This window comes from Stenella coeruleoalba (genome assembly GCF_951394435.1).
Source record: "Stenella coeruleoalba genome assembly, chromosome: 9".
NCBI lineage: Eukaryota > Metazoa > Chordata > Mammalia > Artiodactyla > Delphinidae > Stenella > Stenella coeruleoalba.
In genome coordinates this window covers 99,018,288-99,045,806 of record NC_137155.1, presented here as the reverse complement: position 1 = coordinate 99,045,806, position 27,519 = coordinate 99,018,288, and the positions used below count along the sequence as shown (strand labels likewise).

Genomic DNA, 27,519 nt, shown 5'->3' with positions numbered 1-27,519 from the left:
GGTAGCACAGACAGGCCACATGCAATGGGTTTGGGCGGGCACCTGGATGACCCACAGAGGCCCTGAGGCCCTCCGTATGGCCCCATAAATCTCTGGGAAGGTGTTAGGCTGGAGGGGCTCATGGAGGGTCTGTCTGGAGATGCTCCTTCTGTGTGAGCTGGGGTCTGGATCGTGGTTCCCCAGCCCCAGCCCTGAAGTGAGTATTCCTGGGGAAGTCTGTCCCACTCAGCTCCTGGAGCCATGGGGATAGGATTGGCCTCTCTTTCTCTCTCACACACGGACACACACACGAACATACACGCGCACACTCATTCACTGGCTGGCCTCTCAGGCTCCCCCGCTCTGTCCCCTGGGCCTGTAGTGTCCCTGGCCTTCCTTAGGTCCCCACTGCCCGAGAGAGCGACGTTAGCGACACGGTGGCCCCTGGCCAGGAGCAGCTCCTGCTGCATCTTCCTGTCGCCGCCACCAGGCTAAATATAACCTGACACTGCACAGCCCTGGGCCGCAGCCGTCGGAGACAGCCTCTGCCTGGGGGCGGACAGGCCGACTGGAGCCCCAGCCTCCTGCCCCAGCAGGGCAGGACAGCGACGGGGGCGAGGATGGCTGCTTCCCCGAGGTCACCTTCCCTGCAAGGACCCAGCACCCTGCCTCGTTACAGCTCTGAATGCTTCCACAAGGCCATCTGTCATCTCATCTGGTACCCAGAGCACGAGTCACTTGTCCCTGCAGTACCCACAGGGAGTCTGAAGCTGAGAGGTGGCTGACCTGCCCACAGTCACACAGCGATCGCCCAGGTCTCCTGAGGGTCGGGGCAGATCAGCTCGGCTCAGCTCCCCAGGACCCCTCTCTCTGCCAACTCATCCCGGACTCCAAACTGGGGGTCCTGTTGACTCCCCGGCTCCGTGAGGGTGGGTGCCACGCCTGTCTTGTTCATGAGGCCCTGAACGCTTCACGTGCGCGTGCTCAGTGAATACTCCAGGGGGATGAAGAGCCCCCTGCAAAGGAGCTCGATGACACCTAGTGTGCAGACGAGCCACTAGAGATTCTGACCTGGGGAGCTTGTCCAAGGACACTCAGGTCACCCGCAGGCCTCCCTCTCCCCACCTGCCCGGTGCCGCCCCAAGAGTTAAGGCCCCCGCGAAAGCCGACGGCGGCTCCTGCCTGGCGACGAGCCAGGGGTTCCCAGAGGTGGGCAGCTGGGTTTGGGACCATGGGTGGGTTGGGGTGCAGGGCAGGGACGGTGCCCCAGGTGCACTGTCGGGTGTAGGTTGGCACCAGGTGAAAGCAAGCCAGCGTTGCGTTCTGATGAAGATGCTCCCTTCCCCCGGGTCAGGAGGAACTGGATCTGCTGCACCTGGAAGGCAGCCAGACCTGGTCCCCTGGGGCCCTCCCACTGCCCCCCTGCCCCTTCCTCAGTGGCCTGTGGTGAGCTGCATGACCTCTGCGGCCCTTAGGATCCGAGGCGCAGAGGAGCCTGTCCTTGTGTGGGGCTGTCAATCCATGACCACCTCTCCTCTCCCGGTCTTCATTCTCACAGGGCCCAGGGTGCCCCAAGCCCAGGAGGCAGGCCGAGGCTGGGTGCCCGGATGTCTTCAGCTGGGGCTGGGGTGGGGGGTGGGGGGGGTGGGGGGTGTGTGAGTCGGGTGTTCTTCAGCAGCAGCCACGTGAGCCAGGCTGGCCCAACGGCCCTCTCCCTCTCCTCCTTCTCCAGTTACCAAGATGTCCCTTGGGGGACTTCCCTGGCGGTCCAGTGGTTAAGACTCCGCGCTTCCATTGCAGGGAGCGCAGGTTCAGTCCCTGGTCGGGGAAACTAAGATCCCGAAAGCTGCGCAGCGTGGCAAAAAAAAAAAAAACCCGCAAATAAACAGAAGCAAAAACAAACAAAAAAACCTCCCTTGGGCCCTCCGGCTTCACAGTGTTCTGTCATTCATCCTTCCAGCCCAGTGGGGCGTGGTCATCGTCCCGTATTGCAGAGGAGCTCCCTGGGGCTGGAGGAGGGCAGGTGGCTCGCCCAAAGTCATTCTGATGCAATGAGCAAAGGCCACTTAACTCCATAGCCTGTGCCCCGCCCTTTCGCGCCCGGGAGCCCCACAGCCGTTCTGCGGGCCGGGCAGGGGCCCTCCGCTCCCCGTTCCCTCCTTCCCCGGGCGCTCCAGACTCCGGCTGTCTCGGGAGCGCGGGCCGCTCCTGCCACAGAGCGGCTCTCGGCGGAACTGCAGCCTCCGCCAGCTCTGGGCTCAAGTCAGCCTCTGCTCCGCGGAGCTGCTCTGCGGGGGTGGGGCGGGGCGGAGGCAGGAGAGGAACAGAATCATGGATGAGCGGGGTCTGGGGTACGTAGGAGCAGGGCTCATGGGGGGCGAGGCACTGGTCCCGGCGTGCGGTGCCAGCCCAGGGCTCCGGGGAGGCGGCCCAGACACTGACTCTGAACATTTCTTCTCTGCTGAGTTGTGTGAAGGTCACAGCCCCGGTGCCTGCAGGCCGCGATGTGCCACTGCTCAGTTCTGGCTGTCCCTGTGCCCCACCCCTGGCCTGCTGACCTCCAGCTGCCCTCAGGGACCCCCCCCCGCCAGAATTCCAGCCAGTGATGGGATGGGGTCCCCTGGCAGGTCTGGCTGAAGAGCTAGGGGTGGGTGATACGGCAGCTCACGGAAGACCCAGCCAGCCAGGCAGGATGGGCGGGAGGCAGAGCCTCTCGGAGCCCTGGCTGACCTGGGGCTACCCGCTTTCCTTCCTTTCGTGGCCACTCGAAAATAGTAGCTGGAGCCTAACACCCCGCCTCCCCCCAGCCATCAGGCAGGGCTCCAGTTCACATTTTCGGTATAACAAGGGCTTTTACAGGGTTATTTGAAAGGGAAAATTCCTTGAATGTCCACCAAGGGAGAGGACCAAGGGGGCTCCGTGTGTGAGTGTGTGTCTGTGTCCAAGGGCCGGGAGTGGGCCTGTGCCGTAAGGGGGCTTATATCTGGAGTTTCTGCGGCCTGGCGTGAAGGGGGGCACAATTTGGGATGTCAGGGTCCTGGGCTGTCCAGGCTGCAGAATGCAGTTCTGGCCTCTCTTGCTGAGAAGCTGGAACTGAAGTGGGCACGGGGTGTTGAGGCCTCCAGTTCAGAATCCTGAGGCCGTGCCCTGGGGGCAGGATCCCCAGGCCATCCTGCAGGGTGGGGCTCATCAGGGTTCCAGACTCTGGACTCACGTGAGACGAGTTTCCCAGCGAGGAACCAAGACCAGGGGCCTGGATCGCTGGGCTCCCAGGGGGTGGGTGTTGGGGGGGGTCTCCAGGGCTACGGTTTCCTGGTCTCTGGCCTCTCCTTAGTCCCTATGAGGGCCGGTCCCTGTTCAGGCTGCTGCCGGCCATCACCATATTAGGGCATAAACTCTAGGCGGGCTGTCTAGGTGCCAGACGGTCTCCAGCTGGGCCCGGCCTCCTGCAGCTCCCAACACCACGGCAGTGTTTCAGCCGGGCCATGTCAGAGGCTGGAGGTCAGGGGACAGGAGCAGCTACTGGAAAGAGACCCTGAAAGAGCCCCCCAGCTCCGGTCCCGTGGGCCAAGCCGTGAGGGCCTGGGACGCGGTGAGTGGAAGGGCGTTGGGGTAGGGCAGAGAATTCTTGGCCAGCCCCTGCCCTGGCCCAGCTCCCCTCATCCCAGTGCCATCCTGTTTCCGTTGGTTTCAGAGGATCTCCTTCCACCAGATTAATCCCACAGCAGTTAGAATTGCTCCCCTGCCGCTCCCTCTCGGCCCTGTCCCTATAGCAATCGCCACGGAGCCCGGCCAGCATCTCCTAGGAATCAGGCCCTTTACGCCTGGCCTTCTCAGGTCTGTGGAGGACCTGCGGCTGCACTTCCCAGGGCTGGCCCACAGGGCTCATTGGCCGTCGGCCCCTCCAGCTGGTTGGCCTTGACTCAGTTCACCCCAGCCATGTCCTCTCCATCAGCCCTGGTCCTTGACTCCTCCCCCGCCGTTAGCCCCACCCCATCACCAACACCACTGGCCAGCGCCTGCTCCCTGGTGCGTTGTTCTGGGTGCTAGGCCCTTCAGAGGGGACACAGACGCTGGTGAGTTAGGACCCGGCAGTTCAGAGAAGACAGATGAGCACCAGGAAAGAAGTCTCTGCCCTGGGAAGAGAAGATGAGGAACATGCTTGGTCCCCATCAGGTCCATGGAGGAACAGAATGTTAATGCGCCTTCTTGTTGCATCAAGGAGGGCTTCCTGGAGGCGGGGGTTCTGAGCTGGGCCTTAGGCAGAGCCTGAGAGCGCACCAGGGTCTCTTTCAGAAATCAGCAGAGAGGAGGGTGTGGGGGCCGTGCGCTGGTCAAAGGCAGAGGTGGAACAGGTACATTGGCCTGGTGAACTGACAGCAGCTGGAATGGGGGCCTGGTGGCCAGAGAGAGACATTGGGAGGGAAAAAAAAATCAGAAACAGAGAAAAAGACGAGAGACAGATGAAAGATCTAGAAGCAGTGCCTCTCAACTCTGGTAAAGGATCAGTTTTGTTTCTAACGTGTCACAGACCAATACTTGTGTGAAGTACAAAACTCACATGCTTGGGTCTTGCGGCAATGCCCAGTTGCTGTAAAGGTTTTGAAGCTCTTGCTCTCAAGTTCTGAACTTATCTTCTTGTGGATGACACAACAGTTGGGTACGAACGAAGAGGAGCAAAGACAGAGAGACAGAGGGTGATGGCTAACCTGTCTCTAGTGTTCGGCGCACGCCAGGCACTGCCCTAGGTAGCTGGCACGTGTTGACTTATTTAATCTTTACAACTCATGAGGAACGAATTATCATCGTTCCCATTTTATAGATGAGGAAAATGAAGCACAGGGAGGTTAAAAACGTAAGAAAAATGCATCAATGACAAGGCAGCAGAGCTGGGATCTGAACCCTGAGATCCTGGGCTTAAAGTCTGTGGGCTTAACCTCCAGGCTGCACTGCCTTGCATGAGGAAAAGCAAAGATAGAGTGCGAGAGGATAGGGAAAAAGTGAGACAACCCAGGAAGAAAGGAGCAGAAGGCAGTGTGAGGAGAATGCACATCGGGAGAGAGGGCTGGAGAACCAAGGCAAGCAGAGAGGGAAAGGGAGAGCTTTGAAAGCGGAAAGCTGGAGCAGCCAGATTAGGGAAGCAGCTCTGGCCGGCAGGTGGCAGGAGGAGGGGGTGGGGCAGGAGGCAATGGTGAGAAGGGGCAGGACTGTGTGTGGGAGCCGTGGGGGAGGCAGAAGTGGACAGGCCCCTTCAGGTTTTGGGGGCCCATTCCGCCTGGTAGCACAGTGGCCGTGTCTCCGCTTTGCAGGGAGCTGCTTCCTGTGCCTGGTCGATGTGGTGCCCGTGAAGAACGAAGATGGGGCTGTCATCATGTTCATCCTTAACTTTGAGGTGGTGATGGAGAAGGACATGGTGGGGTCCCCAGACCGTGACACCAATCACCGTGCCCCTCCCACTAGCTGGCTGGCCCCCGGTAAGTGCAGCTGTGTTCTTGGGCTGGCGCAGGAATACACGGTTTCCCCTCCCTGGGGCCGTGAGGCTGCCCAAAGGCAATGCTCTGTAGGAGGGGATGCGGAGGGGATCCCTTCAGGGATGGGGGAGAGAACATGGGGGACACGGCCGGTCCCCTCCAGCTCAGCATGGACAGGTGCGGTGGAGTGACTGAGCCCAGATTCACCGGTCCCTGGGGCAGGAGCATGGCTGGTTTCATAGCCTTACCCGCTTGGGGTCCCACCACAGCATCCCCTGGGAGTGATCCTCTCTCCAGCCCCAGGGATGGGGGATTCACCCTTCCCAGATGGCCCTGGCCACTGCGGGGCAGCCCCCTCTGCTCATGGGAAGGCCCCGTCTCTCATGGACTCAACTCTGTGAAGTTTCTCTCTCTGGTCCTTGTTCCCGGACGGGTCAGCTCCCTGCCGTGGCCTTGGCTACTTGAGAAGAGGATGTGAGGGGACTCCTCCCTGTGGCTGGAGGCGTGGAGGCCTCGCCTCATCCCCCCATGACTCAAAGGCTCAGACACCTCCTCCTCCCCCTGCGTGGCCTTTTTGGGTTTAATTTTTTTTTTTTTTTTTTTTTTTTTTTGCGGTATGCGGGCCTCTCACTGTTGTGGCCTTTCCTGTTGCGGAGCACAGGCTCCGGACGCGCAGGCTCAGCGTCCATGGCTCACGGGCCCAGGCGCTCCGCGGCACGTGGGATCCTCCCGGACCGGGGCACGAACCCGTGTCCCCTGCGTCGGCAGGCGGACTCTCAACCACTGCGCCACCAGGGAAGCCCCACTTGGGTTTAATTTTAAATGTTCCCTCAGAGTCATGGCAAAAGAAACCACCTCTTGGTTTCTCAAGCTCTAAAGGGGCAGCATTAGTGACACTGGCCCCACCTGTTCCATGGGTACCACCTCCAAGGTGGCAGGGTACGGCGGGAACCCGTGGCATCACTCCTCCATGTGGATGCAGGCCCTGCCATTTACTGTGTGACCTCCAGCAAATCACATAACTCACTGACGCCTAACTTTCCTCAAGTCTAAAATGGAGGTAATGATACCCGATGGGTGCAGTGGTGAGAGCCACAGGTGGTTTATGCAGAGACTGCCGGTGATGTGAGGCTCAAGAAATGGTGGTTTATTATTGGCGGAGTCTTAGATACGACGGCACTCTAGACTTTTTCTGGAGACTTGAGTTCTGTGCAGTAGGAGTGGGGGTGGAGGGGTGCCGGCGGCTCTCGGGGCTCCCACTTTCCCTCCTCCCTCCCCTTGGTGACTGGGCTGCAGCTGCTAGGCCTGGCCCTCTCCCGGGCTGCTGACGCCATGCACCTCCCCTCTCCCCGCAGGCCGCGCCAAGACCTTCCGCTTGAAGCTGCCCGCGCTGCTGGCCTTGACCGCCCGGGATTCGTCGGTGCGGCCGGGTAGCGCAGGCGGCGCCGGTGCCCCGGGGGCCGTGGTGGTGGACATGGACCTGACGCCCGCGGCGCCCAGCAGCGAGTCGCTGGCCCTGGACGAGGTGACGGCCATGGACAACCACGTGGCGGGGCTCGGGCCGGTGGAGGAGCGGCGCGCTCTGGTGGGCCCGGGCTCGCCGCCCGCCTGCGCGCCCGGCCCGCACCCGTCGCCCCGGGCGCACAGCCTCAACCCTGACGCCTCGGGCTCCAGCTGCAGCCTGGCCCGGACGCGCTCCCGAGAGAGCTGCGCCAGCGTGCGCCGCGCCTCCTCGGCCGACGACATCGAGGCCATGCGCGCTGGGGCACTGCCCCCGCCGCCGCGCCACGCCAGCACCGGTGAGGGTCGGCCCCACCCCTGCAGGAACTGCCCGGCTGCGTCCTCAGCCGCGGGCCTGTCCATTCCAGGCCCTCAGCTTCCTCCCTCTCCGCCCTGTCCTGTGTGCCTGGGAGATGGAAATCCTATTAAGCGCTTACTTAATCCCATTAAGTAGCCTTTTATTCCATTAAACGTGCATTCATCCCGTTGCATTCTTCCACTCTCAGAGCAGGTGCTGGCCCCGAGGAGCTGGCTCTCCCAGGCTGGCCTGGAGCGGGGATGCCCACGGGAGTCGGGAAGGCGGGAGAGGCATCTGGGTCCCTGCCACCACCTGGGCCTCTGGCAGGCTCCCAGTGCCTGCTGAACAGACCCGTATAGAGGCTCTTTCCCCTTCGTCATCTCATAGCTGCGTCAGGCGCGCTTCCTTACGGTGGGGAGGGGCCTGCCCTCACTTGTTTCTCAGGGACTCCACTCCTGTTTCCTGAGCTGCCCTCAGTGAACCCCACGGCCTGGCTCCTGCAGGGCCCGTCTCCACCTCAGCTCTGTGTCGTCGACCTGACGGCCTTTGCCCCTGCCTGCCTGCCACCCTGACCCCCTTTCCCCTCCACCCCAGGGGCCATGCACCCCCTGCGCAGCGGCCTGCTTAACTCCACATCAGATTCGGACCTCGTGCGCTACCGCACCATTAGCAAGATTCCCCAAATCACCCTCAACTTTGTGGACCTCAAGGGCGACCCCTTCCTGGCTTCGCCCACCAGCGACCGGGAGATCATAGCCCCCAAGATAAAGGAGCGGACCCATAATGTCACTGAGAAGGTCACCCAGGTAGGTGTCCAGCTCGCTGGCTCTCTGCTCACGTGGGAGGAGCTTGGAGGGAGTGGAGTGGGAGTGGACTGTGGTCAAAAGGGGGGTGGAGGGATGCAGTCAGTGAGGGCCTCCTGAAGGTGGCGGACGTGCCGGCTGGGGGTGAGGGTGGCGTTTCAGAGCTGGGACGAGAGAGATCCTGGAGCAAGGGAGACTGGAGGGGGCGCCCACGGGAGGGGCAGATACAGAGGACAGGTGGATGGGGCTCAGGGAGGACAGGGCAGTTGAGGCCGGGCACCTGGCAGGGTGAGGGTGGGTGGGAGAAGGTGGCCACGGGGCACAACAGAGTCCTGGGCGCAAACCAACGGGAGGTTTCCCGTTAGAAGGGGCCACAGAGGTCAAGGTTGGGGGTCCTGATTCTTCTAGGCCAGTGTGATGAGCCAGGCAGAGGGTGGGAACCCGGTGCTAGGACCAGGGTGGCCTAGAGGTGCCCACCCCTGTCTCCAGACCATGGGAGAGGAGAGTTTTCCTTCCCAAGTCGGGAGGGGAGGGTATGGAGTTGGGCGCACAGATACAAGAGGGGTCGAGTCCCCGAATTCCAGACCAGAGAAGATTGCCAGCCCGGGGGGGGGCACTGCCCAACACTGCCCAGTGGCAGGGCCAGCCTGGTCTCCTGCCCCCTCTTGGCAGCAAGCCAGCCCCACTGCCCAGTCCATCCCAGCTCCTTCCCGTCCTGGCCTGGGGGTGGGGTGGGGGAAGGTCAGGACTGAGAAGCCGGGGACGGAGGGGGCTCCCGGGCCACGCCTGGCTCGCCTCAGTCCCACCGCCCCCTCCAGCTCCTTGGGGCTCCCTGAGCCGCCCGAGTGAGGGAGCTGTCCGCGCGCTGCCGTGGGCCTCCTCAGCCCTCCTCCTGGCCCCGCTCCGCTGCCGCCTTGGCTCTCTGGGTCCCTGCCAGGTCTCCGGCCCCTTGGCCTTGACTCCAGAACGTTCCCCCCCACCCTAGGCCCCATATCTGGCTGCCTCGGCCTCACCCCCTCCCACCTCTGCCTCTCTCGTCCTCACCTGGAGCCCTGCCGGCTGCCCTGCCCCTGTGCCCACAGCGTGTGCTGTCGTGTTGTGGTCTGTGCGCGACAGCGTGAGCCTGTGCTCCTGGCTCTTTGGTGGCCGGCCGGTCGCTCCATCTCTGGGTGTCTGTCTGACTCTGGCTGGCTGGGCACTGGACCGGCGGGGCGGGGGTGTCGGGGAGACCATTAATCTGCGGTGACAGGCCGGGCTGCCGGGGGGAGGGGGAGGGGCACGGGCCGCGGGAGTGGCTGCAGCGGGAGCCCGGAGCAGCGGGCCGCGGGGGAGGGGGCCTCTGGCCGGCGGGCGGGGCGCGGGAGCCCGGTGCCGGCGGGGCGGGGGTGGGGACCTGGGAGGAGGAGGGGCCGGCTGGAGGAGCCGAGGTTCCTACCGCGGTGCCCTGCCGCTGCTGGGCTGGCAGCGGGCAGAGCGCAGCACCCTGGCAGCGCGGCCGGCACCAGGGGGCCATGGGCGGCCTGAGCCAGGCGGGCTGCTGTCCGCGCTCACTGCCAGGGTGACCCCAGCCCCGAGGCCCAGCCCCAGTGACCCTGGCTTCGTGCCAGAGGCTGCCCTGGGAGCCAGGCCGCCAGCGGCTGGGGCGCAGCCTGGGCCGAGGCTGCTGTTGAGGTGCAGGTGAGGCGCTGGCTGGGCCCTTGGGCCCCGGGCAGGCAAGCTGGGGGGAGCCAAGTCCTCCATGGCGGCCCCAGCGGGGAAGGCGAGCAGGACAGGGGCTCTGCAGCCCAGGGCCCAGAAAGGCCGGGTGAGGCGGGCCGTGCGCATCTCCAGCCTGGTGGCCCAGGAGGTAGGTGACCGCCCCAGCCCCTCCCCTCCCTCCGGGGCGGGGGCACCGAGTTGGATGCGGCCCGGAGGGCTCTGGCTCCAGGCCGGGAGAGGGCTTCTGAGATGCAGGATGGTTTGGGAGCCCTGGGATCTGTGGCCCCGCTCGTCCCACTCCTGGCTCCGGCTTGCTTGCTCTGCTCCAGACCCGCTGGGCCTAGGTGGACAGTGTTTTTCTTGCCAGCGCTTCCCTTCTCCTTGGGCTTCCGTGGCCCAGCCTTCTAGCTCGAAATGCACAAGGAGGAGAGGGGAGAACAGGAGCGAAGTGGGTGCACGGAGGGGATGGCGGGGAGACGGGGGAGGAGAGGATGGCTTCCACCCCCACCCCACCTCCCCCAGCCAGCGGGCAGCAGCCTGGCCTGGCACAGAGGCGCAGGGGCTCCACCCCTCCAGCGCTCTGTGTGTCGTGAGCGGACCCTGCGGCGGGCGAGGGAGGCGTGGGCTGCTTCGGGGGTCTAGGTTGGGGGGCTGGGACCCGAGGAGGCTGGGGTCAGAGGCCACTGGTTGAGTGGTGAGGGCAGGCTGAGCCGGGCACCGGGTCCACCTCTTCTGGGGCAGCCTGAGGTGCTGGTGGCTACGCTGTGGTCCCCCAGGCTGCCGACTCTATGGGCACCTCCTGGGAGCCACGTCTCCAGCCCCTGGGGGGCTTCTGGCAGAGAGCCAGAAGCCAGCTCAGGGAGGATGGCCCGGGGAGTTGGAAGCGGCTCACGGGTGGGTCTGAGAATCCCACCCCTGTCGCCACCACCAGCACCTAAACTCTCTGCCGTGGCTCCTGTGACCCTCCCAGCTGGGGGACAGGTGTGGGAGGGGATTCTTCGCAGCCACAGGTGAGGCCCGGGGTTTGGCTTAAATGAGCTTCAGTATTCTGTGTGACAACAGGTTATGTAACAGGGGAGGTTAGATACCGGCAAGGCCGTGTGGCGAGCTGGTGGTTGCAGAGCTGAGCAGCCCGGCCGGCCCCCACAAGAGGAGGGCTGCGGGGCCGGGCCTCGTGCCCTGGCCTTGCCCCCGGCATGTGTGCTTGTGTCCTGGGCGGTGCTGGTCCTGCTGTGGGCGGACTCAGGTAGGGGGCAGGATCCCATTTGTCAGGTGTGGTTCAGCACCGCCTCCGGGGGCCTGGCCTCTCAGGTGTGGTGAGGAGCCCCATCCGGGAACCTTCTCCTGCCTCCTTGTCTCTGAGGGCCCTTTGCAGTCCCCACTTGACCCCTGAAAGTTCACCGCCCATGTTTTCTGCCTTAAGGAGCAAGGGGCTCGGGCTGAAGGCAGGGCAGAAGCGGGGGCCTAGAAGCCACGTGCCCCTTCTCCTGCCCCAGGCGCCAGCTGCCCACCCCACCCATCCTGTGCCTCTGGAGCCCCTGTGGCCAAACCCCTAACTATGGTCCATCTTAACTTCCGGTTACTTCCACTAATGAGGGTCTCCACACAGTCCATCTGGTGAGGGTGGTTCCAGGGGGTCCCCAGCTTGAATATGAATGGGAGTCTGCGGCTCCACCCACCATGGCCCTTCCCAGCACAGAGGCCTGAGGATGCGGGGCCCTGGCGCTTAGCGCTGCTCCCGCAGGGCCGGCAACCTTGGCTCTCAAGGGGGCGGGTGAGGCCTTGGGTTTGGCTGCCCAGGGATGGCAGGGCCAGGCTGGGAGAGTTTGGGGATTCTGAGGGGCAGGAGGAGGCCGCAGGGGGACAGACAGAGGCTCCTGGGACAGCGCGAGAAAGCTGGTCTCGGCTCTCCTAGTTTGGCTTGGGGGGAAAGAGGGGTGTGACTTGCTGCCACCTGGTCTGGATGGCGAGCCTGCCTCTGCCTGGGTGATGAAGGGGCAGGACAGGAGGTGAGCCGGTGCGGGGCTGGGTGGTCACTTCTGAATGGCTGCCCTGGGCCAGGGTGAGTAGGGAGGCGGAGTGAGTGTCATGGTCTCTCTTTCCGGGATGCCAAAGGGCCTGAGGCTGGGTGGCTGGTATCCTTGGGCCAGAGGCATGAAGGGACATTTAGGCCCTCAGTGCCTGGGCCACCAGCAATGGGACTTGTAAGGAGCTGCAGTGACCACCACCATTTACATCGCCCAGGCCGGAAGCTGTAGTCCTTAGAGCATTATCTGGACAGAGACTGTAGTTATGTGGGACGTGTGTGTGTGTGTGTGGTGTTTGGGGGGGTGGGTAAGATCTCACGGTGGGAGTTATATCCATAGCTATCGGTCTGTACTGCTGGTGGGGAGCAGTACTTGTGGGTGTTACTGCTCGGTGCCCTGGACTCAGCCAGCCAGGAGGTCCCGTGCCACGTGGGGAAGGAACTCTGGTGAGTGGCCGTGTCCGCTTGTCTGAGGTGGGCTTCCCCGCCTACTCTGCGTGGCCTCTGCTCTGGAGGGCCCAGCAGAGATGCTAGCTGCTCCTGCCCTGGAGGGCCCCACGGTCCGTCCTCCCTGCCCAGACCCCGGCTGGACATCATGCCCTCACCTGCACCTTCCCCGCCGGCTCAGGTCCTGTCGCTGGGGGCCGACGTGCTGCCGGAGTACAAGCTGCAGGCGCCGCGCATCCACCGCTGGACCATCCTGCACTACAGCCCCTTCAAGGCCGTGTGGGACTGGCTCATCCTGCTGCTGGTCATCTACACGGCGGTCTTCACGCCCTACTCGGCCGCCTTCCTGCTGAAGGAGACGGAAGAGGGTCCCCCGGCCCCCGACTGCGGCTATGCCTGCCAGCCGCTGGCTGTGGTGGACCTCATCGTGGACATCATGTTCATCGTGGACATCCTCATCAACTTCCGCACCACCTACGTCAACGCCAACGAGGAGGTGGTCAGCCACCCCGGCCGCATCGCCGTGCACTACTTCAAGGGCTGGTTCCTCATCGACATGGTGGCCGCCATCCCCTTTGACTTGCTTATCTTCGGCTCTGGCTCTGAAGAGGTGGGTTGGCAAGGAGGCAGGGGCCAGGGGAGGGCAGCGGGGGGTGGGGTGAAGGGGTGGGTGGGGACAGAGGGAGGGTGGCAGACGCACGGCAGAGCCCCAGCTAACCCGCACCTGCTCCCCTTCCCATGTGAGCCACTCCCCAGCTGGAGCGGTCCAGAGGGCTCACCTTTTCCTAATGTGTCTGTGTCCAAAGTGGCCACTGTCTTTTACTTCACATGGAAGTGCCCTGGAAGCTAGTGGGAGCTCTGGCCGGGCACCTGAGGGGGGTGCACCTTTCCGAGCCCCACTTTCCTCATTCTGGCCCTGGGAACCGTGAGCCCTTTGTCACAGAGCTGGCACGAAGGTGAATGGGCTCCGTGCTGCGCCCAGTGAGTGGGAGGCGCTTTTATTTTGAGGAGGTCCCGGGGAGAGCTCCTCGGGGATCTCGCCTCCGATGTCCCGCGAGAACTGCAGCGCCCCCGCTCCTCGTTTGCCCCCCTCCCCCACTGAATATCCGCCGACCCCCATAGCTGATCGGGCTGCTGAAGACGGCACGGCTGCTGCGGCTGGTGCGCGTGGCACGGAAGCTGGACCGCTACTCCGAGTACGGGGCGGCCGTGCTTTTCCTGCTCATGTGCACCTTTGCGCTCATCGCGCACTGGCTGGCCTGCATCTGGTACGCCATCGGCAACATGGAGCAGCCGCACATGGACTCCCGCATCGGCTGGCTCCACAACCTGGGCGATCAGATCGGCAAGCCCTACAACAGCAGCGGCCTGGGCGGGCCCTCGATCAAGGACAAGTACGTCACCGCCCTCTACTTCACCTTCAGCAGCCTCACCAGCGTGGGCTTCGGCAACGTCTCGCCCAACACCAACTCGGAGAAGATCTTCTCCATCTGTGTCATGCTCATTGGCTGTGAGTGCACCCCTGGGGCGGGCGCGGGGGCCAGCCAGGGGCCCGGGGTCTGGGAAGGGCCCGAGACAGAGGAGAGGGTGGGTGTTAGAGGAGCCAGAGCGGGGCCCTGGGCCTTAGAGACCCCAGGGGCCTCCACATGGCATGTCTGGGGCTGGGACACCAGGGCAGAGGCGCAGGGCAGAGCCGAGGGGTGTGTGTGCCTGGGCTTTTGTGTTTGTGCATCTCGCGTGTGTGCTTACAATGAGACGTGACGGCATGTGCTGCTGACCCGGTACAGGGGTGGGCGGGGCCCCTCACACGCTGACGGCCCCACTCACCCCGCCCCCAGCCCTCATGTACGCCAGCATCTTCGGCAACGTGTCGGCCATCATCCAGCGGCTGTACTCGGGCACGGCCCGCTACCACACGCAGATGCTCCGGGTGCGTGAGTTCATCCGCTTCCACCAGATCCCCAACCCGCTGCGCCAGCGCCTCGAGGAGTATTTCCAGCACGCCTGGTCCTACACCAATGGCATCGACATGAATGCGGTGAGGCCGCTGGGCTTGGCCTCTGGTTGATGGTGGGCTGGAGGGAGCCGCGTGATGGTAGGGACTCCTCCTGATGTAGCGGGCACGTCTCAGACCGCCAGAGTCACCCTCCCCCGTGGTTCAGGTGGTCCCAGTTAGCGCCAGGCGGGACCCTGAGAGGAACGTTACCCTCCTTTTGCCCATGGAGCTCGTTTACTGGGTGAGCGGTCGCTTTGGGGCAGGTGCTAGACCAGGCTGTGGGTGATCGTGTTTAATCCTTACGACAGCCCCAGGCAGGAGCTGATCTCCGAGCCTCACGCGTTAGAACGTGGAGGTTAGAGCAGTGAGGCGTCGTCCCCAAGGGTGCACGGCTGGAAGGGGTGGAGCTGGAGTGGGCACCCAGGTCCTTCTCCTGATACCGGACGCCCTGGTGCTCCCCGCTGGATCTCCGGGTGGGGGTGGGAGTGGGGTCCCGGGAGAGGGCATGCTGAGCTGCCCCCTGCCTGCAGGTGCTGAAGGGCTTCCCCGAGTGCCTACAGGCCGACATCTGCCTGCACCTGAATCGCTCGCTGCTGCAGCACTGCAAGCCCTTCCGAGGGGCCACCAAGGGCTGCCTGCGGGCCCTGGCCATGAAGTTCAAGACGACGCACGCGCCGCCAGGGGACACGCTGGTGCACGCCGGGGACCTGCTCACCGCCCTCTACTTCATCTCCCGGGGCTCCATCGAGATCCTGCGGGGCGACATTGTCGTGGCCATCCTGGGTACGGCAGGGACCGAGGCCTGGAGGGGTCCCACCCAGCCCGTTAAGGACACAGCCCTAGGGGCTGTGGCCCCGGGACTACCCACAGGGACCTTGGGCTCCTTTAACTCACTCAAGCTCAGGCCTTCCAAGGGGTCGGTGGAAAGGACTCTAGGGGTTTCCAGATTCTGCTTCCCTTCAGGGTCTCCTCACGGGCAGTGACACTCTTGTTCCTTAAAACAGGACCACATCCAGATGCTCCAGGGTAGACAGTGGAGGGAGGTTATACAGCCTCAGGCAGTACAGCCAAGCCTTCGCCTCCAAAGCAAAGGGAGTCCTGCCCCTCTTCCCCTCACGCTCCTTCTTCTCTGCCCTACCTGTGCACGTGGGCAGGTGTACCTGGGCACTGGGACTCCCTGCCCTCTGCCTGTCCTTCCTTTGGCCCTGGACACCTCAGGGCAGATGTGCCAATGGGGGGGGGGTCTTTATAGATTTTTTATTTCTCGGTTCGGCATAAATACGTGCTTATGCCACAAACACCCCCAAACACAACTGAAACCAAAGTTTTGCTAAACAACGGTCGCCTTAACTACATCCTGGTGTTTCCTGTTCTATGCTGTGCTAAGCTGTGCTATCCTGTTTTCTTTCAGTAAACAGAACGCTGGTCTTGATTCACTACTGTGTTTGATCTGTAGTTTGAAGAACATTGTTTATGGGGGTGCAGTGTTTGGCCAGGAGGGTGTTTGGGACGCGGGCTTTGGGGGGTACCAGAGGAGTTAGAACCCAAGGAGGAAGCCAGGGCCGCGGGCAGCTGCTGGCTGGCCCGCACGCCCTGCCTTTGCGAGCTGGGGGAGGATGGGCTGGTTGATGCTTCCCTGGCCCTGGGGGCTGGGGCCTGGCAGTTGGTGACCAGACTGAGGGGAGGCGCCCGGCCAGGGTGAGAATGCCTGGAAGTCAGGTGCCCGCTGCCTCTGCTGCAGCCCCAGGGGCTGAGCCCCCCTCTCGGTGGCCTCCAGGGAAGAATGACATCTTCGGAGAGCCTCTGAACCTGTATGCGCGCCCTGGGAAGTCCAACGGGGACGTGCGGGCCCTCACCTACTGTGACCTGCACAAGATCCACCGGGATGACCTGCTGGAGGTGCTGGACATGTACCCCGAGTTCTCCGACCACTTCTGGTCCAGCCTGGAGATCACCTTCAACCTGCGGGATGTGAGTGGGCCGCGCTGCATGCTGGGTGGCTGCCCCTTTGCCGTGTGACCTTCTCTCTGGGCTTGTTTCCCTGTCTGTCGAATGGTATCTGGGTCAGACCAGGTTGTGAACGTCCCAGCCTCAGCCCCGGTCCCGGGGCAGAGCTCACACCCGCAACCCCACCTTCTCTGTTCGGCAGGGGGTCTGGCCGGGACCGGGCAGGCTGGGTGGGCGCGGAAGGGCCCTGACACCGTTCTTGGTTCCAGACCAACATGATCCCCGGCTCTCCCGGCAGCGCGGAGCTGGAGGGCGGCTTCCACCGGCAACGCAAACGCAAGCTGTCCTTCCGCAGGCGCACTGACAGGGGTGAGGCGGGGGGAGGGGAGGGGGCGGGGTCCAGGTGAGCCGGGAGGCGGGTGGGGGCGGGGTCTAGAGGAGGCGGGGCTGAGGGCGGAGCGCGGGGTCCGGCGGGTCTGCTCCCCGCAGGCTACACAGACCTTCCGGTCCTACCTTCAGTGTCCCGCCCCCCACCCCATCACCCCATCCTTTCAGGCCCACTGGAAATGTCGCCTCCTCCAGGAAGCCCTCTTCCACCCTCCAAGGCAGGGCCGTGCCTAAGTTTCTTTGGTCCTCACAGGGCTGGTGTCCTGGTGGGCACTGCTTTGAACTGATGAGGGGAGGAAAGACAGGACAAAGGAGGGCAAGGAGGCCAGCACGGGGGCTGTGGGCCCGGGGTCCCAGAGAGCCCCTCCCAGCAGTGCCACTGCCCGTGCTTGGGCAGCCAGTGGTCACAGACGACCTGGTCCCGCCCTCGAGTTCTCAGTCCTCTTGAAAGTGGGGGAAAGAGAGCAGAAGAAACAACTGGGGACAAACCAGGGCGTCCAGCCATAGTCGTCTCCCAGACCTGCTCCAGTCCCCTCCCCTCTACTCCCCTCCCCTCCCCTCCCTTCCCCTCCCTTCTGTGCCTCCTGCCTGCTCTGAGGCCCCTTCTCTGTTTCCCACAGACCCGGAACAGCCAGGGGAGGTGTCGGCCTTGGGGCCGAGCCGGGCGGGGGCAGGGCTGAGTGGCCGGGGCCGGCAGGGGGGGCCGTGGGGGGAGAGCCTGTCCAGCGGCCCCTCCAGCCCTGAGAGCAGTGAGGATGAGGGCCCAGGCCGCAGCTCCAGCCCCCTCCGCCTGGTGCCCTTCTCCAGCCCCAGGCCCCCCGGAGAGCCGCCGGGTGGGGACCCCCTGACTGAGGATGGAGAGAAGAGCAGCGACACTTGTAACCCACTGTCAGGTAGGGCGAGGGCCCCCTGGGCAGGCGGGCGGGGCGTGGCCTCTGTCCCAGCCTCAACCCAGCTCTCTGGCTCCAGGTGCCTTCTCAGGAGTGTCCAACATCTTCAGCTTCTGGGGGGACAGCCGGGGCCACCAGTACCAGGAGCTGCCTCGCTGCCCCGCCCCCGCCCCCAGCCTCCTCAACATCCCTCTTTCCAGCCCTGGCCGCCGGCCCCGGGGCGATGTGCAGAGCAGGCTGGATGCCCTCCAGAGGCAGCTCAACAGGTGAGGGTGGTCCCTGGGATCAGCCTGGGCCCGGCTGTGTGTGTCCAGGGACGCGGGCTAGTAGGGGTGGGGCATGGGCATACTGCAGTGTGGCCTGTGGGTTTCGGGCAGTGTCGTAGGGTGAAGTGGGTGTCTGCTCTGTCTAGGCCTGTCCACGTGTCCAGCAGCTTGACCCTCTCCTTGTGTTCAGAGCCGAGCCAGGGGCTGCCACACCTAGAATGAAGAGTGGACCTGGGGTTGACCAGTTGGCTGTCCAGAGGGTGGTCCTGAAGTTGCAGTCACTGGTGTCTCCACTTCCCTGAGACCCAGGGCGTCCTCCTCCTTCTCGCCCCAGGCTGGAGACCCGGCTGAGTGCAGACATGGCCACTGTCCTGCAGCTGCTGCAGAGGCAGGTGACGCTGGTCCCGCCTGCCTACAGTGCTGTGACCACCCCGGGGCCCGGCCCCACCTCCACCTCCCCTCTGCTGCCCGTCAGCCCCATCCCCACCCTCGCCCTGGACTCGCTTTCTCAGGTAAGTTCCAAGCACCCCAGCCCTGCCTCTTCTGCACCGATTCCACCCCAGACCGGCTTTGCTGCCCTTTCTGCTTGGCCTTGGGCCCCAGCCGCCTCCCACCCTGTTCCTGCCCTCATCCCAGGCTGTACTCCTGGAGGAGGGCTGCCCTAGGAGCTGCGAGCACAGAGCACAGCAGGAGAGCCCCCAACTAAGCCCCCAGACAGCTGGGCAGGCCGAGTGGCATTCGCTCCCCTAGCGTCACCTGAATGGCCATATCTACTCAGGGTGCTTGTGTCATGGCTGTGGGTGGAGGGACTGTTGAGCCAGGGGCCTGGTGGTGGTGCTGGGTGCCAGCGTGCCCTTGGGATAGGGTCCCAAGCCCCTGCTGCGACTGATACCCGCTGGGTCAGGTTCTGCTGCCAACCGTTGACTCTCATGCTCAGTGCTTTGCGGGGTTGTCCTGAAGGCTCTGGCTAAGCCCCAGGGTAGCACTTCCGGCCCGCATCTCTCCCCTCCTGCCAGAGATGGGCCTCTGTTGCCCTTTGTCCTCTCCCAAGTGGACACGTGTGTTCCTGGCCTCCTGACGGGACAGCTGTGTCTGGGTCTCAAGAATGGGGCTCCTCTGGCGACAAGAGGTGGCCTGGGATCTGCTCCCCCCTCCCTCTGGCATCTGCTCTCCCCTCCCTCTGGCATCTGCTCCTGTTTGCAGACACCAGGGCCCACGTCAGCCAATGTGCCAGTCTCCCTTCACAGCCTCCTCCGCAGGGATCTCACAGCAGACTCGTCAGCACCCACAAAGCCCCCCCTGCCGGCCCTGGTACTCTGCCTGGCCTTCCGAGGCCTGGCCGCCCGCCTGCCTCTGTTTCTAGGTCCCTGAGTTCTAGATTGGAGGAAAGAACCCTGTCTCTCTCTCTGTACAGCTTCTGTGCCAGCTCAGGGCCCCTTATTCTGGATTGGGTTTGAATCCAGCAGCCATGTTCCCTGGGGAGGGGAGCGGCTGTGGCCTCAGGCTCTCCCTGAGTCAGGCAGAAGCTCCCGAGGCCCCCAGATGCCCGGTCTGGCTCTTGCCCACCCAGAGCGCGTTTCTCCCAGAGCCGGTGGGAGTCGTGCTCTGTCTGCCTTGGCCCTTCTCCTGTGCCCTCCAGGCCTCTTCTGTCTGTCGCCAGGGTCTCCTGACCCTCTCTATCCTCTGACCCTCCCCTGCCCCTTGGCTTCTAGCTTCTCACACTCCGGTTTCTTTGCAGGTTTCCCAGTTCATGGCGTGCGAGGAGCTACCCCAAGACGGCCCTGCTCGACGCCTCTCCCTGCCGGGCCAGCTGGGGGCCCTCACCTCCCAGCCCCTGCACAGACACGGCTCAGACCCGGGAAGTTAGTGGGGCTGACCAGTGTGGACACATGGCTCACCCAGGGTTCAGTGCGCTGCCTGGGCCCCTCCTGTGGAGGCCCTGCCCGGGAGGCCCTGGCCGCTGACGGGAGAGGAATAGGAAGGCACAGCTCCTCCTCCAGCCCTTGGGACCATCTCCTCCTGCGGTCCCCTGGGCCCCGTTGTGGGGGGGAGGGGCAGGGACAGGGCCGGGCAGTGGATGGGGGTCTGTGGTCCCCTCACTGCCCTGGGGGCAGTAGCCGGTCTAACTGCCGGAGGCACCCGGCCCTGGGCCTCAGGCACCTCAAGGACTTTTCTGCTATTTACTGCTCTTATTGTTAAGGATAATAATTAAGGATCATATGAATAATTAATGAAGATGCTGATGACTATGAATAATAAATCATTATCCTGAGGAGACTCCAGGGGTGCTGGGAGGGTGCCGCCATCAGCACGCTGTACCCCACGTTCACGTTCATAGTGTCCGGTGCACTGGCCTCTCTGAGGGAATCCAGGCCGATCTGTCTGTGTGCACAGGGCCTGCAGGGGCAGCTCCGACGTCTGGGTGTGGAGTCTGTGCCGTCGGGGTGCTCCCTCGGGGCTGCCACAAGTCACCTCCAGGACCTCTGGCCTCCGGAGCGCCCTGCTTCCATGTGGTCCTGGATTCAGGATGGCAGAGAGCCACCTGGACTCTTTCACATGTAGAGATTGTCCTAATGGGATGCCAGGCCTGGGGTCCCGCCCCTCGGGGTCACGGTGGCTTGCTGGGTGGCGCACTGGCCCCCAGAGCTGGCCCCAGGCTGACTGCTGGCGGCTGTACTCTTCCCTCACACAGCTCGTGAGCCCAGCCCGTACTGATTTTAACCTGGGGCTGTATTTGGCCAAGCCCCCAACTTGGCCTTCTCTTGACCTTGACTCAGACTCACGCGGATCCTATATAATTGGCCCCCCACAGCAAACCAACTCGGGGCACGCTGGTTTTCTCAACCCTGACCAGAGCCCCCGCCCCCTGGTGTCTGGCTCCAGACGGGCCTCACCTCCGTCACCTCCGTCACTTGGTCACCTGTGATCCCCGACCAGCGGAGCTGCCTGAAGAGGGTGGAAGTTTCAGGCGGTTCATTCCCAGTATCGGAGGGGCAAGTCAGAACAGATGTCCTGGGGCCAGTGAAGGGCGGTGGCTGTGTGCGTCCATGTGCTCGTGAGTGTGCGCGTGTGCACGTGCCATTCTGGTCTTGCGCGAACACCCAGCGTCTCAGAGGAGCTGCCGTGCAGTGGCCGTGGTAGGGCGGCTGCCAGCCAGCAGGAGGGGCCGATGGGCAACAGTGCCGCCCAAGCCCTCCAGGGTCGCTTAGTCCTGTAATCCCTGACCCTCCGAGGTGGGTGTGTTAGCCTTGCTTTGAACAGAGCCCATTACTGCCCGTGCCCGGGATGGGGAGACCCTGGTCTCTGAGCCACCTGGAGGGTGCTCTGTTTCCAGAGCGGGTAGGAGAGAAGTTCCTGGTGGTTCTGCAGCAGGGCCTTGGCTCCCCTACCAGAGGGTGGGACCAGGGAGGGGTCCCTGTGAGTTCAGCGTGCCCTGGGGGACAGGGCACGGGGAATAGAGGTGGGGGAATAGACCCGGGTGGTGGGGAGGGCTGACCCAGAGAGGTGGGCCAGGCAGAAAGGGCAGCTCTGTGCAACGGAATCTGGCACGTGTGTACGCGGTGTACACGTGGACGTGAGCGTGCACCTCTTCATGGTTTGGGAGCGCACACGCAGGCCTCCCTGGTGGATTGATGTGTGTGGGCGTGGGGTGGGGTTCTAGCTGGGGGGATGCCCTAGATTCAGGGTCAGCTCACGGATTACGGGCGCAAGCAGACGCCGTCAGGATCTCAGCCCCGGACACCGGCAGAGGCCCCCGTGAGGTTGATGGTGAGAAATAAAATGACAGACGAAGCTCGCTGCACTTGGCACGCGGGGGCCGAGGTGCTGGGCCAAGTCCCCGCTCTCCGGCACTCTCTCCATCCTTCTTACCATCTGTACCGTCCTTAGAGCATCTTCATCTGGGAGCTCAGCCCCGATTCGCAGCACTCTGTCCAGGTGTGGCGGTGAGGGCTGGGGGAGCCTGGGACAGCCTGCGGGAGGGGCTGAGGGCCGGCGCAGCAAGTCAGGGCCCCGTGCTGGTGGGCGTGGGGAGCAGAGGAGGTGAAACCCGGGCCTGCACTCCCTAGGCTTTGTATCACGTTTGACGCTGGTTATTCTCTGGGGCACATGCCGGCGTCCACAGTCAGCTGCCCGCCACCAGGGGAGTGCCCTGCCTGGACCTGGAGGCCTGATGTGTGCGCTTCCAGGGATGTGTGTGTGTGTGTGTGTGTGTGTGTGTGTGTGTGTGTGTGTACACGCACACGTCTGTGCTCAGGGTGGGGGCTGGCCCAGCAGAGGGGAAGCCTCTCCGTGCTTGTCCTCGATGGAAGCACGTGGGTGCCCAGGGGCTGGTCTGCTCAGTCCGGTTGAAGGAGCTTTTCTGCATGGCCAGGACACTAGTGCCAGGTCCCTACCAGGAGCCACCGCTGAGATCTGAGAGTGGGCGGAGGCCAGCGGTCAAAGTGGCTCCATTTACGATGGTTCCACCTGCCCGGCTGTGTCATTTAACCCCTAACACCCCGCAGAGGTGGGTGCCGCTGGTCCACGTAAGGAGGGTCGGCAACTGACCAGTGTTAGTGCTGCAGGTAGGTGGCCGTGCGCAGCTCCGGGCTTCACTGGAGGGGCCGCAGTGGCCCTCAGAGCACAGCACTGGAGCCAACACTGGCCGGCCGCAGGGTATGGGCTTGGACCTGGGCCTTGGGGGACCTGAGAGACCGGCGGGGGTGCAGTGAATGGGCAGTGCAGCCCAGTGTGGAGCCCGGCGAGGAGACTGCTTGCCTGCGTTCCCAGCCTGCCCCACCCTCCCCGGCCCTGGCCAGGTGGAAGCACACCCCCTCCTGCCAGCCTGGGACCGTGCTCCACCCAGCGCACGAAGGGTACCATGAAACACAGCTGTGCCTGTGACCCGGGAGCTCTCTGTCGGGCGGGGGCAAGTTCTCGGGCAGGGTCTGCTCAAGGCTGAAGGCTGCCTAGAACCCAGAGGGGGGCCCCAGCCCTCATGGGGTCCTGCTGCGTCCCTGGGACCAGGCGGGCTCCCAGGTGTGTTGGGAGGGGTGGGTGGTAATGCTGGGGGCCGGCTGGGAGTACAGCAGGCTGTTTCCCTCCAGGGACCACCTTTGTTCACCATGCATTGATGCATTGACCACTCTTTTAAGGTCCAACCTCATCTTTTTTTTTTTTAATAGAAATCAGTAAAAATGCTTTGGAAGGAAGATGAAGGACCATCAGAAGCCAGTAGCCTGTGAGGCTGGGAGAAGGGATGCCTAAGGGGCATCTCGTTCCTGGGGCTCAGGAAGAGAGGAAAGAAGGAGGTGTGGGGACCACTGTGCCCACCCTGCACCCTAGGACAGGTTCCATGGTCAAATGAAGGGCGCTTCCCCTGCTGGCCTGAGGCAGTGAGCTCTGGACCTTCAGCTCCCTGTGGGTGGGGCTAGTGTGACTGTAGGGCCCTGAGCAGTGCCGGGCACTGGGATGTACTCAATGTTTCCTGAATGAACGAAGGAAGCGCAACCCTTCTCCCCGGGACGGAGACCCTTGGGCTTGGCCAGCAGGGCTGGGGAAGGCCTCCTGCGGCTGGCGGAGCAGAAGCGGGGCATCTGTGCAGGGCTCTGACCCTTCACCCTGGACCCGCGGGTCACCATGCTCTACTCCATTCCTGTCCTCCGGCCTGCACTGCCCAGTTCTGTGGCAACTGCCCGCTGCCCCAGACCTGATCCCTGGCCTCCCCTGTCACCTGGGCTCCTGGAGCCACAGGACTCTGGTGACGGGGGGTGGGCAGGGCGAGGGTGCAGTCCCCTCCTCTCCTGCAGGGCCAGTCACCAACGGCAGGGGGTGGGCTGTTGTGCAGACTGGAGGGTTCTCCCAAACCAAGAGGGCCAGAGGGGTGGGGCGGGAACTGCAGGGGCCGTGGCGGGCGAGGAAAGGTCCACGCGGTAGCCAATGCCCAGAAAGGCAGGTGGCAGAGCCTGGAGCCGGAGTCTGGTCAGGGGCGGGGGACAGGAACCGCGGGGCAGGCCCGGCCTGCCTTCCCCCACCTCCACCTCTGCACCTAAAGGTCCAGGAGCGGAGTGAGGTGCTGGTGGTGCCTCCTGGCCGCGTGACTCAGCCACTGCCCAGAGTCCAGGTGCAAGTGCGCCCCGCCCTGTCCTCACGTGGACCCCCGCTCCTCTCTGTCCAGGCAGTGGCAACTCTCATGTTTCAGTGACAAGTAAGAGTCATCGATACTCATGGAGCCCATCCTTTGCGGTGAGCATTATTCTGACTGCCTGAAACCCGAGGCCCAGAGGCTCGCGGAACCTGCCAGCATCCGCGGCTCCTGAGGGTGGAGCTGAGGCATGAACCCGGGCAGTCTGAGTCCCCCGGGCTGGCCCGAGCCTGGGGCACACCATCTCCCTTAGGCAAGACAGGGACTAGGAGACCTTTGCAGGTGTCTGCGATTTCTAGGACCTTCTCTCCCCTGCAGGCTTCTGTACCTCTGTTCCTTTGCCTGGAGCGCCCTTTGGTGAATTCCTGCTGGTCTTTGGGTGGTTCTTCCAGGAGATGCTTGGTGCGCTGGGGCCCCCTCTATGCTCCTGCAGCACCCTCTGCTCTCCCCACCCCGCCTTCCCTACCCTGGACTGCCAAATCCAGGGGCTTGTCATCTCTGCGCCACACCGTCCCTGTCTCTGTCCCCCAGCACCACGCGCAGTGGCTCCCCCGAGCGAGCACGCAACAGTTTACTGAATGAACGTTTCTGGATTTGGGGAGCGATTAGCAGTAAAATCCTTTTTTTTTTTTTTTTTTTTTTTTTTTGCGGTACACGGGCCTCTCACTGTTGTGGCCTCTCCCGTTGCGGAGCACAGGCTCCGGACGCGCAGGCTCAGCGGCCATGGCTCACGGGCCCAGCCACTCCGCGGCATGTGGGATCTTCCCGGACCGGGGCACGAACCCGCGTCCCCTGCATCGGCAGGCGGACTCTCAACCACTGCGCCACCAGGGAAGCCCAGCAGTAGAATCCTTAATATCCAAAGGGCCCGTGTGCTTGACTTTGGGGGCTGTGACTTCCTGTGCAGCCAGGCTTGGGGTGTGAGGGCTGAGGAGGGGGCTCTGGGGTAGCTGGCATTCCCTGAGCCGCCTCCGCTGATAGGCAGACGTGAGGTCGGGTTGGCCCCTAAGGGCCCACGGGGTTTACGTTTTCTACCCCACTCTGTTGGCTCAGCTCAGCGCCTGGGGCTTGGTCCTTGCTCTGGGTTACGATCAGGGAACTTCTCTGATGCCACCTGGAATCCCTCCCGGTGGGCATCTAGGGGCACAGCTGGATATCCCGTGATGGCCGTCGCTCACCTGAGCTTTGGGGAGCCCCTGCCTTTGCTTCCCATCACAGCAAGTTCATCACCCTCTCAGATGCCCGGTCCCTGGCCTGGCCATACCTCCGGGGGCAGCCCCTGCAGGCCTCTTTTCCAGGCTCTCTTCTGCCGCAGTGCAGGGCAGCAGGTCTTGTGCCAGGCCCTTCCTGCAACCCCCCTGCCCACGTCGCAGGAGCAGATGGGCTGAAGCATGCCCAGGTCCTGACGTGACAGATGGCTCCTTCCTCTTTGCCTGCAGGACAGAGCCCTCCACGTCAGCCTGGCACAGAGGGTTCTCATCTTCCTTTCCAGACTCACCTGCCTTTATATCTCCTGCTGCCACGTGGCCAATACTCTAGCCTCATGAGATCACGTCCTGTTAACTATGCTTGAGTTCTCCCTGCATTTGCCTGTCTTTCCCTCTTCTTGGAAACAGGCTCTGTCCTTCCCGGCCTGGAGAAACTCTCCGATCCTTCAAGTCCTAGCTCACACGTCACCTCCTCCAGGATGTCCTCTCTAGGTGCCTCAGTGGCTCTAAACCTCGCATTGCACTGGGCTCAGGCCTTTGTCAGCGCCTCCACACACCCTGCCTGTTCTCCTGTCTGTCATCCGAAACAGGACTGGTTGAGTATTGGCCATCTTCTCTTCTCCCTTGGAGGCCTCTGTCGTGGGGCCGGGGAGACGGCAGGCTCTTTGCCAGTGTGTCTCGCTCCATCTCCACTTCCCAACGGGCCTCTGCGTGGAGGGCTCCTGCCCACGGTCCTCTGTGTGGCCGCTCATTTGTCCTTTGATGGTCAAGGCTGAGAGCGATTTCTCGTAGGGCTTTTCTGTTTCAACCTCAGGTCTGAAGGATCCGCCTTTCTCCCCAGTGGTGGCCAGTCCCGTGGGAACTGGAGGGTGCTCAGCCTGGCTGCTCAGGGTGACCTCCAGGGCTCACACGGTGGTCCGACCACACAGGGGCCGTCAAAAGCACACAAGTAGTGGGTCTCGTCTATCTCAGGTGCTCAAAACTGTCGGAACAAATTTGAATCATAGGGCCTTTCAAGGTCACTATTTGGAAACAATTTTAGATAACTGTATATCATAAAAGAGTGGTTGGTGTAAAAATCAATAAGATTTAGTAAAAGACTGAATAGTAACAGGTTTTTTTAAGCCGCGTAGGTGCATGTTATTAAACCCCGTAAAGACTCAATTTATCTTGATCATCTTATTGTAGCATTTAAAATAAAGTGATTCTTGATACTTTATTTTCTAAAAGTCTAAGTACAGGTCAAGCCCCTTTCTTTTCTTTTTGGCTAACTTCTGTCTTTCAAAAAAAAAAAAAGAACGTGTTCTGAGGCATTTGTTTAAATAATCAGCTTCATTATTTTCTAATCACACCTTATAAGTGAGTTGGAAGTTGGCAAGAGCCATCGCTTAGAAACCAGAGCAGAAGAATTTAGCTCAGCCGTCTTACCATTATTTTAAAATTAGCAATAGCATAAGGTCTGGCTGCAAAAGGCTTAGATGCTAACTGGCAAGAAACTCAGTCATTAGGGAAACAGCCTGGAGAGGGTAACGGCTTGGCTTCCTCTTTCTGTTCTGCCAGGTGATGACAGCTGGGGAAGCAGAGGGAACGCATTGGTCAGGGACACCAGGAAGGTCAAGTGAAGCTGATCTCATGGTCTCAAGAGGCCTAAGTGGAATGAAACCCTTAGCAGATGGGAAAATGAGAGGAGAGAGCTTTAGTTAAAGTCAATCTTCCCTGGGCCCCCGGAACTGTGACTGTCCCGCAGGGAAGTTTGCTTGATGTGAGGCTCTGAGCGGCCATTAAGTAGCGTTATTCTCAGGGCCGGTGAAAGGGGCTTGGGGGGACGAGGTTAAACAGTGATTGTGCCATGACCCAGAGGCCCTCCGTCCTCCAGCCCCCAGGGAACCCTTCCCCTAGGGTGCTGAGAAGTGGCTGGTGCCCCATCCAGGGGAGAGTAGGGTGTGTCTAGTGCCTCCCCGGGTCTCTGGGGATGCCCTGGGGGTGAGGCTTCTGTTCTAGGCCAGCTGCCCTGTGACCTGTGAGACACCTGTCCCCTGAGTGTGTGGTAATTCCCGTGCCTGCCGCCACCTCTCTTCCAGGGCGCTCTGACTTTAGGTGGACACCCCTCCTCTTCATTATCCCAAAGCACCACTAATTAAAGGTGTTGCACGTAGCGGTTGATTAGTGAAGATCTTGGAGGTCATTGTGAACACTGGGGAAGTCATCTCACTGTACAGCCCAGAAGACAGCCTAAAAGATGATCCCAGACATTCCAGTCCTAAATTCTTGGCTGCTTCCTTGTTGATGACTTTCTCATTGGCTGACCTCCTTCCTAGCCCTTCCAAGACCCTCTTGGTCAGTTCCCATTTTCTGAAGACGCTTCTCTGCCTCTTCTTTTTCCCACTTCCCTGGCCTGCCCCACATTTACCCTCACTACCTCGGGCAGATCCGTTCAAGTGTCTCCAGGCTGACCTTGCCCGGGGCACCACTCTTCTCC

General features: G+C 62.6%; 1 protein-coding gene across 10 annotated transcripts in view; it reads left to right on the top strand.

Annotated features, from left to right (window-relative positions):
• KCNH2 (potassium voltage-gated channel subfamily H member 2) overlaps positions 1–20,551 on the top strand; it is a 34,082-nt gene extending 13,531 nt beyond the window's left edge. For 3 of the 10 annotated variants that reach the window (XM_079931218.1, XM_079931221.1, XM_079931220.1), the window contains exons 3-15: positions 5,289–5,453; positions 6,806–7,249; positions 7,843–8,054; positions 12,404–12,832; positions 13,345–13,732; positions 14,061–14,260; positions 14,749–15,001; positions 15,996–16,189; positions 16,435–16,534; positions 17,173–17,445; positions 17,522–17,708; positions 18,043–18,220; positions 19,447–20,551. In XM_079931218.1, the coding sequence (XP_079787344.1) occupies positions 5,289–5,453; positions 6,806–7,249; positions 7,843–8,054; positions 12,404–12,832; positions 13,345–13,732; positions 14,061–14,260; positions 14,749–15,001; positions 15,996–16,189; positions 16,435–16,534; positions 17,173–17,445; positions 17,522–17,708; positions 18,043–18,220; positions 19,447–19,575 (3,152 nt within the window). In that variant the 3' untranslated portion in view covers positions 19,576–20,551. Of the gene's footprint in view, positions 1–5,288; positions 5,454–6,805; positions 7,250–7,842; positions 8,055–9,388; positions 9,898–12,403; positions 12,833–13,344; positions 13,733–14,060; positions 14,261–14,748; positions 15,002–15,995; positions 16,190–16,434; positions 16,535–17,172; positions 17,446–17,507; positions 17,709–17,854; positions 18,221–19,446 lie in introns of those variants that run through there. The other 7 variants (XM_079931226.1, XM_079931222.1, XM_079931223.1 and 4 more) reach the window with 7 other exon arrangements.
• Positions 20,552–27,519: the final 6,968 nt, after the last annotated feature.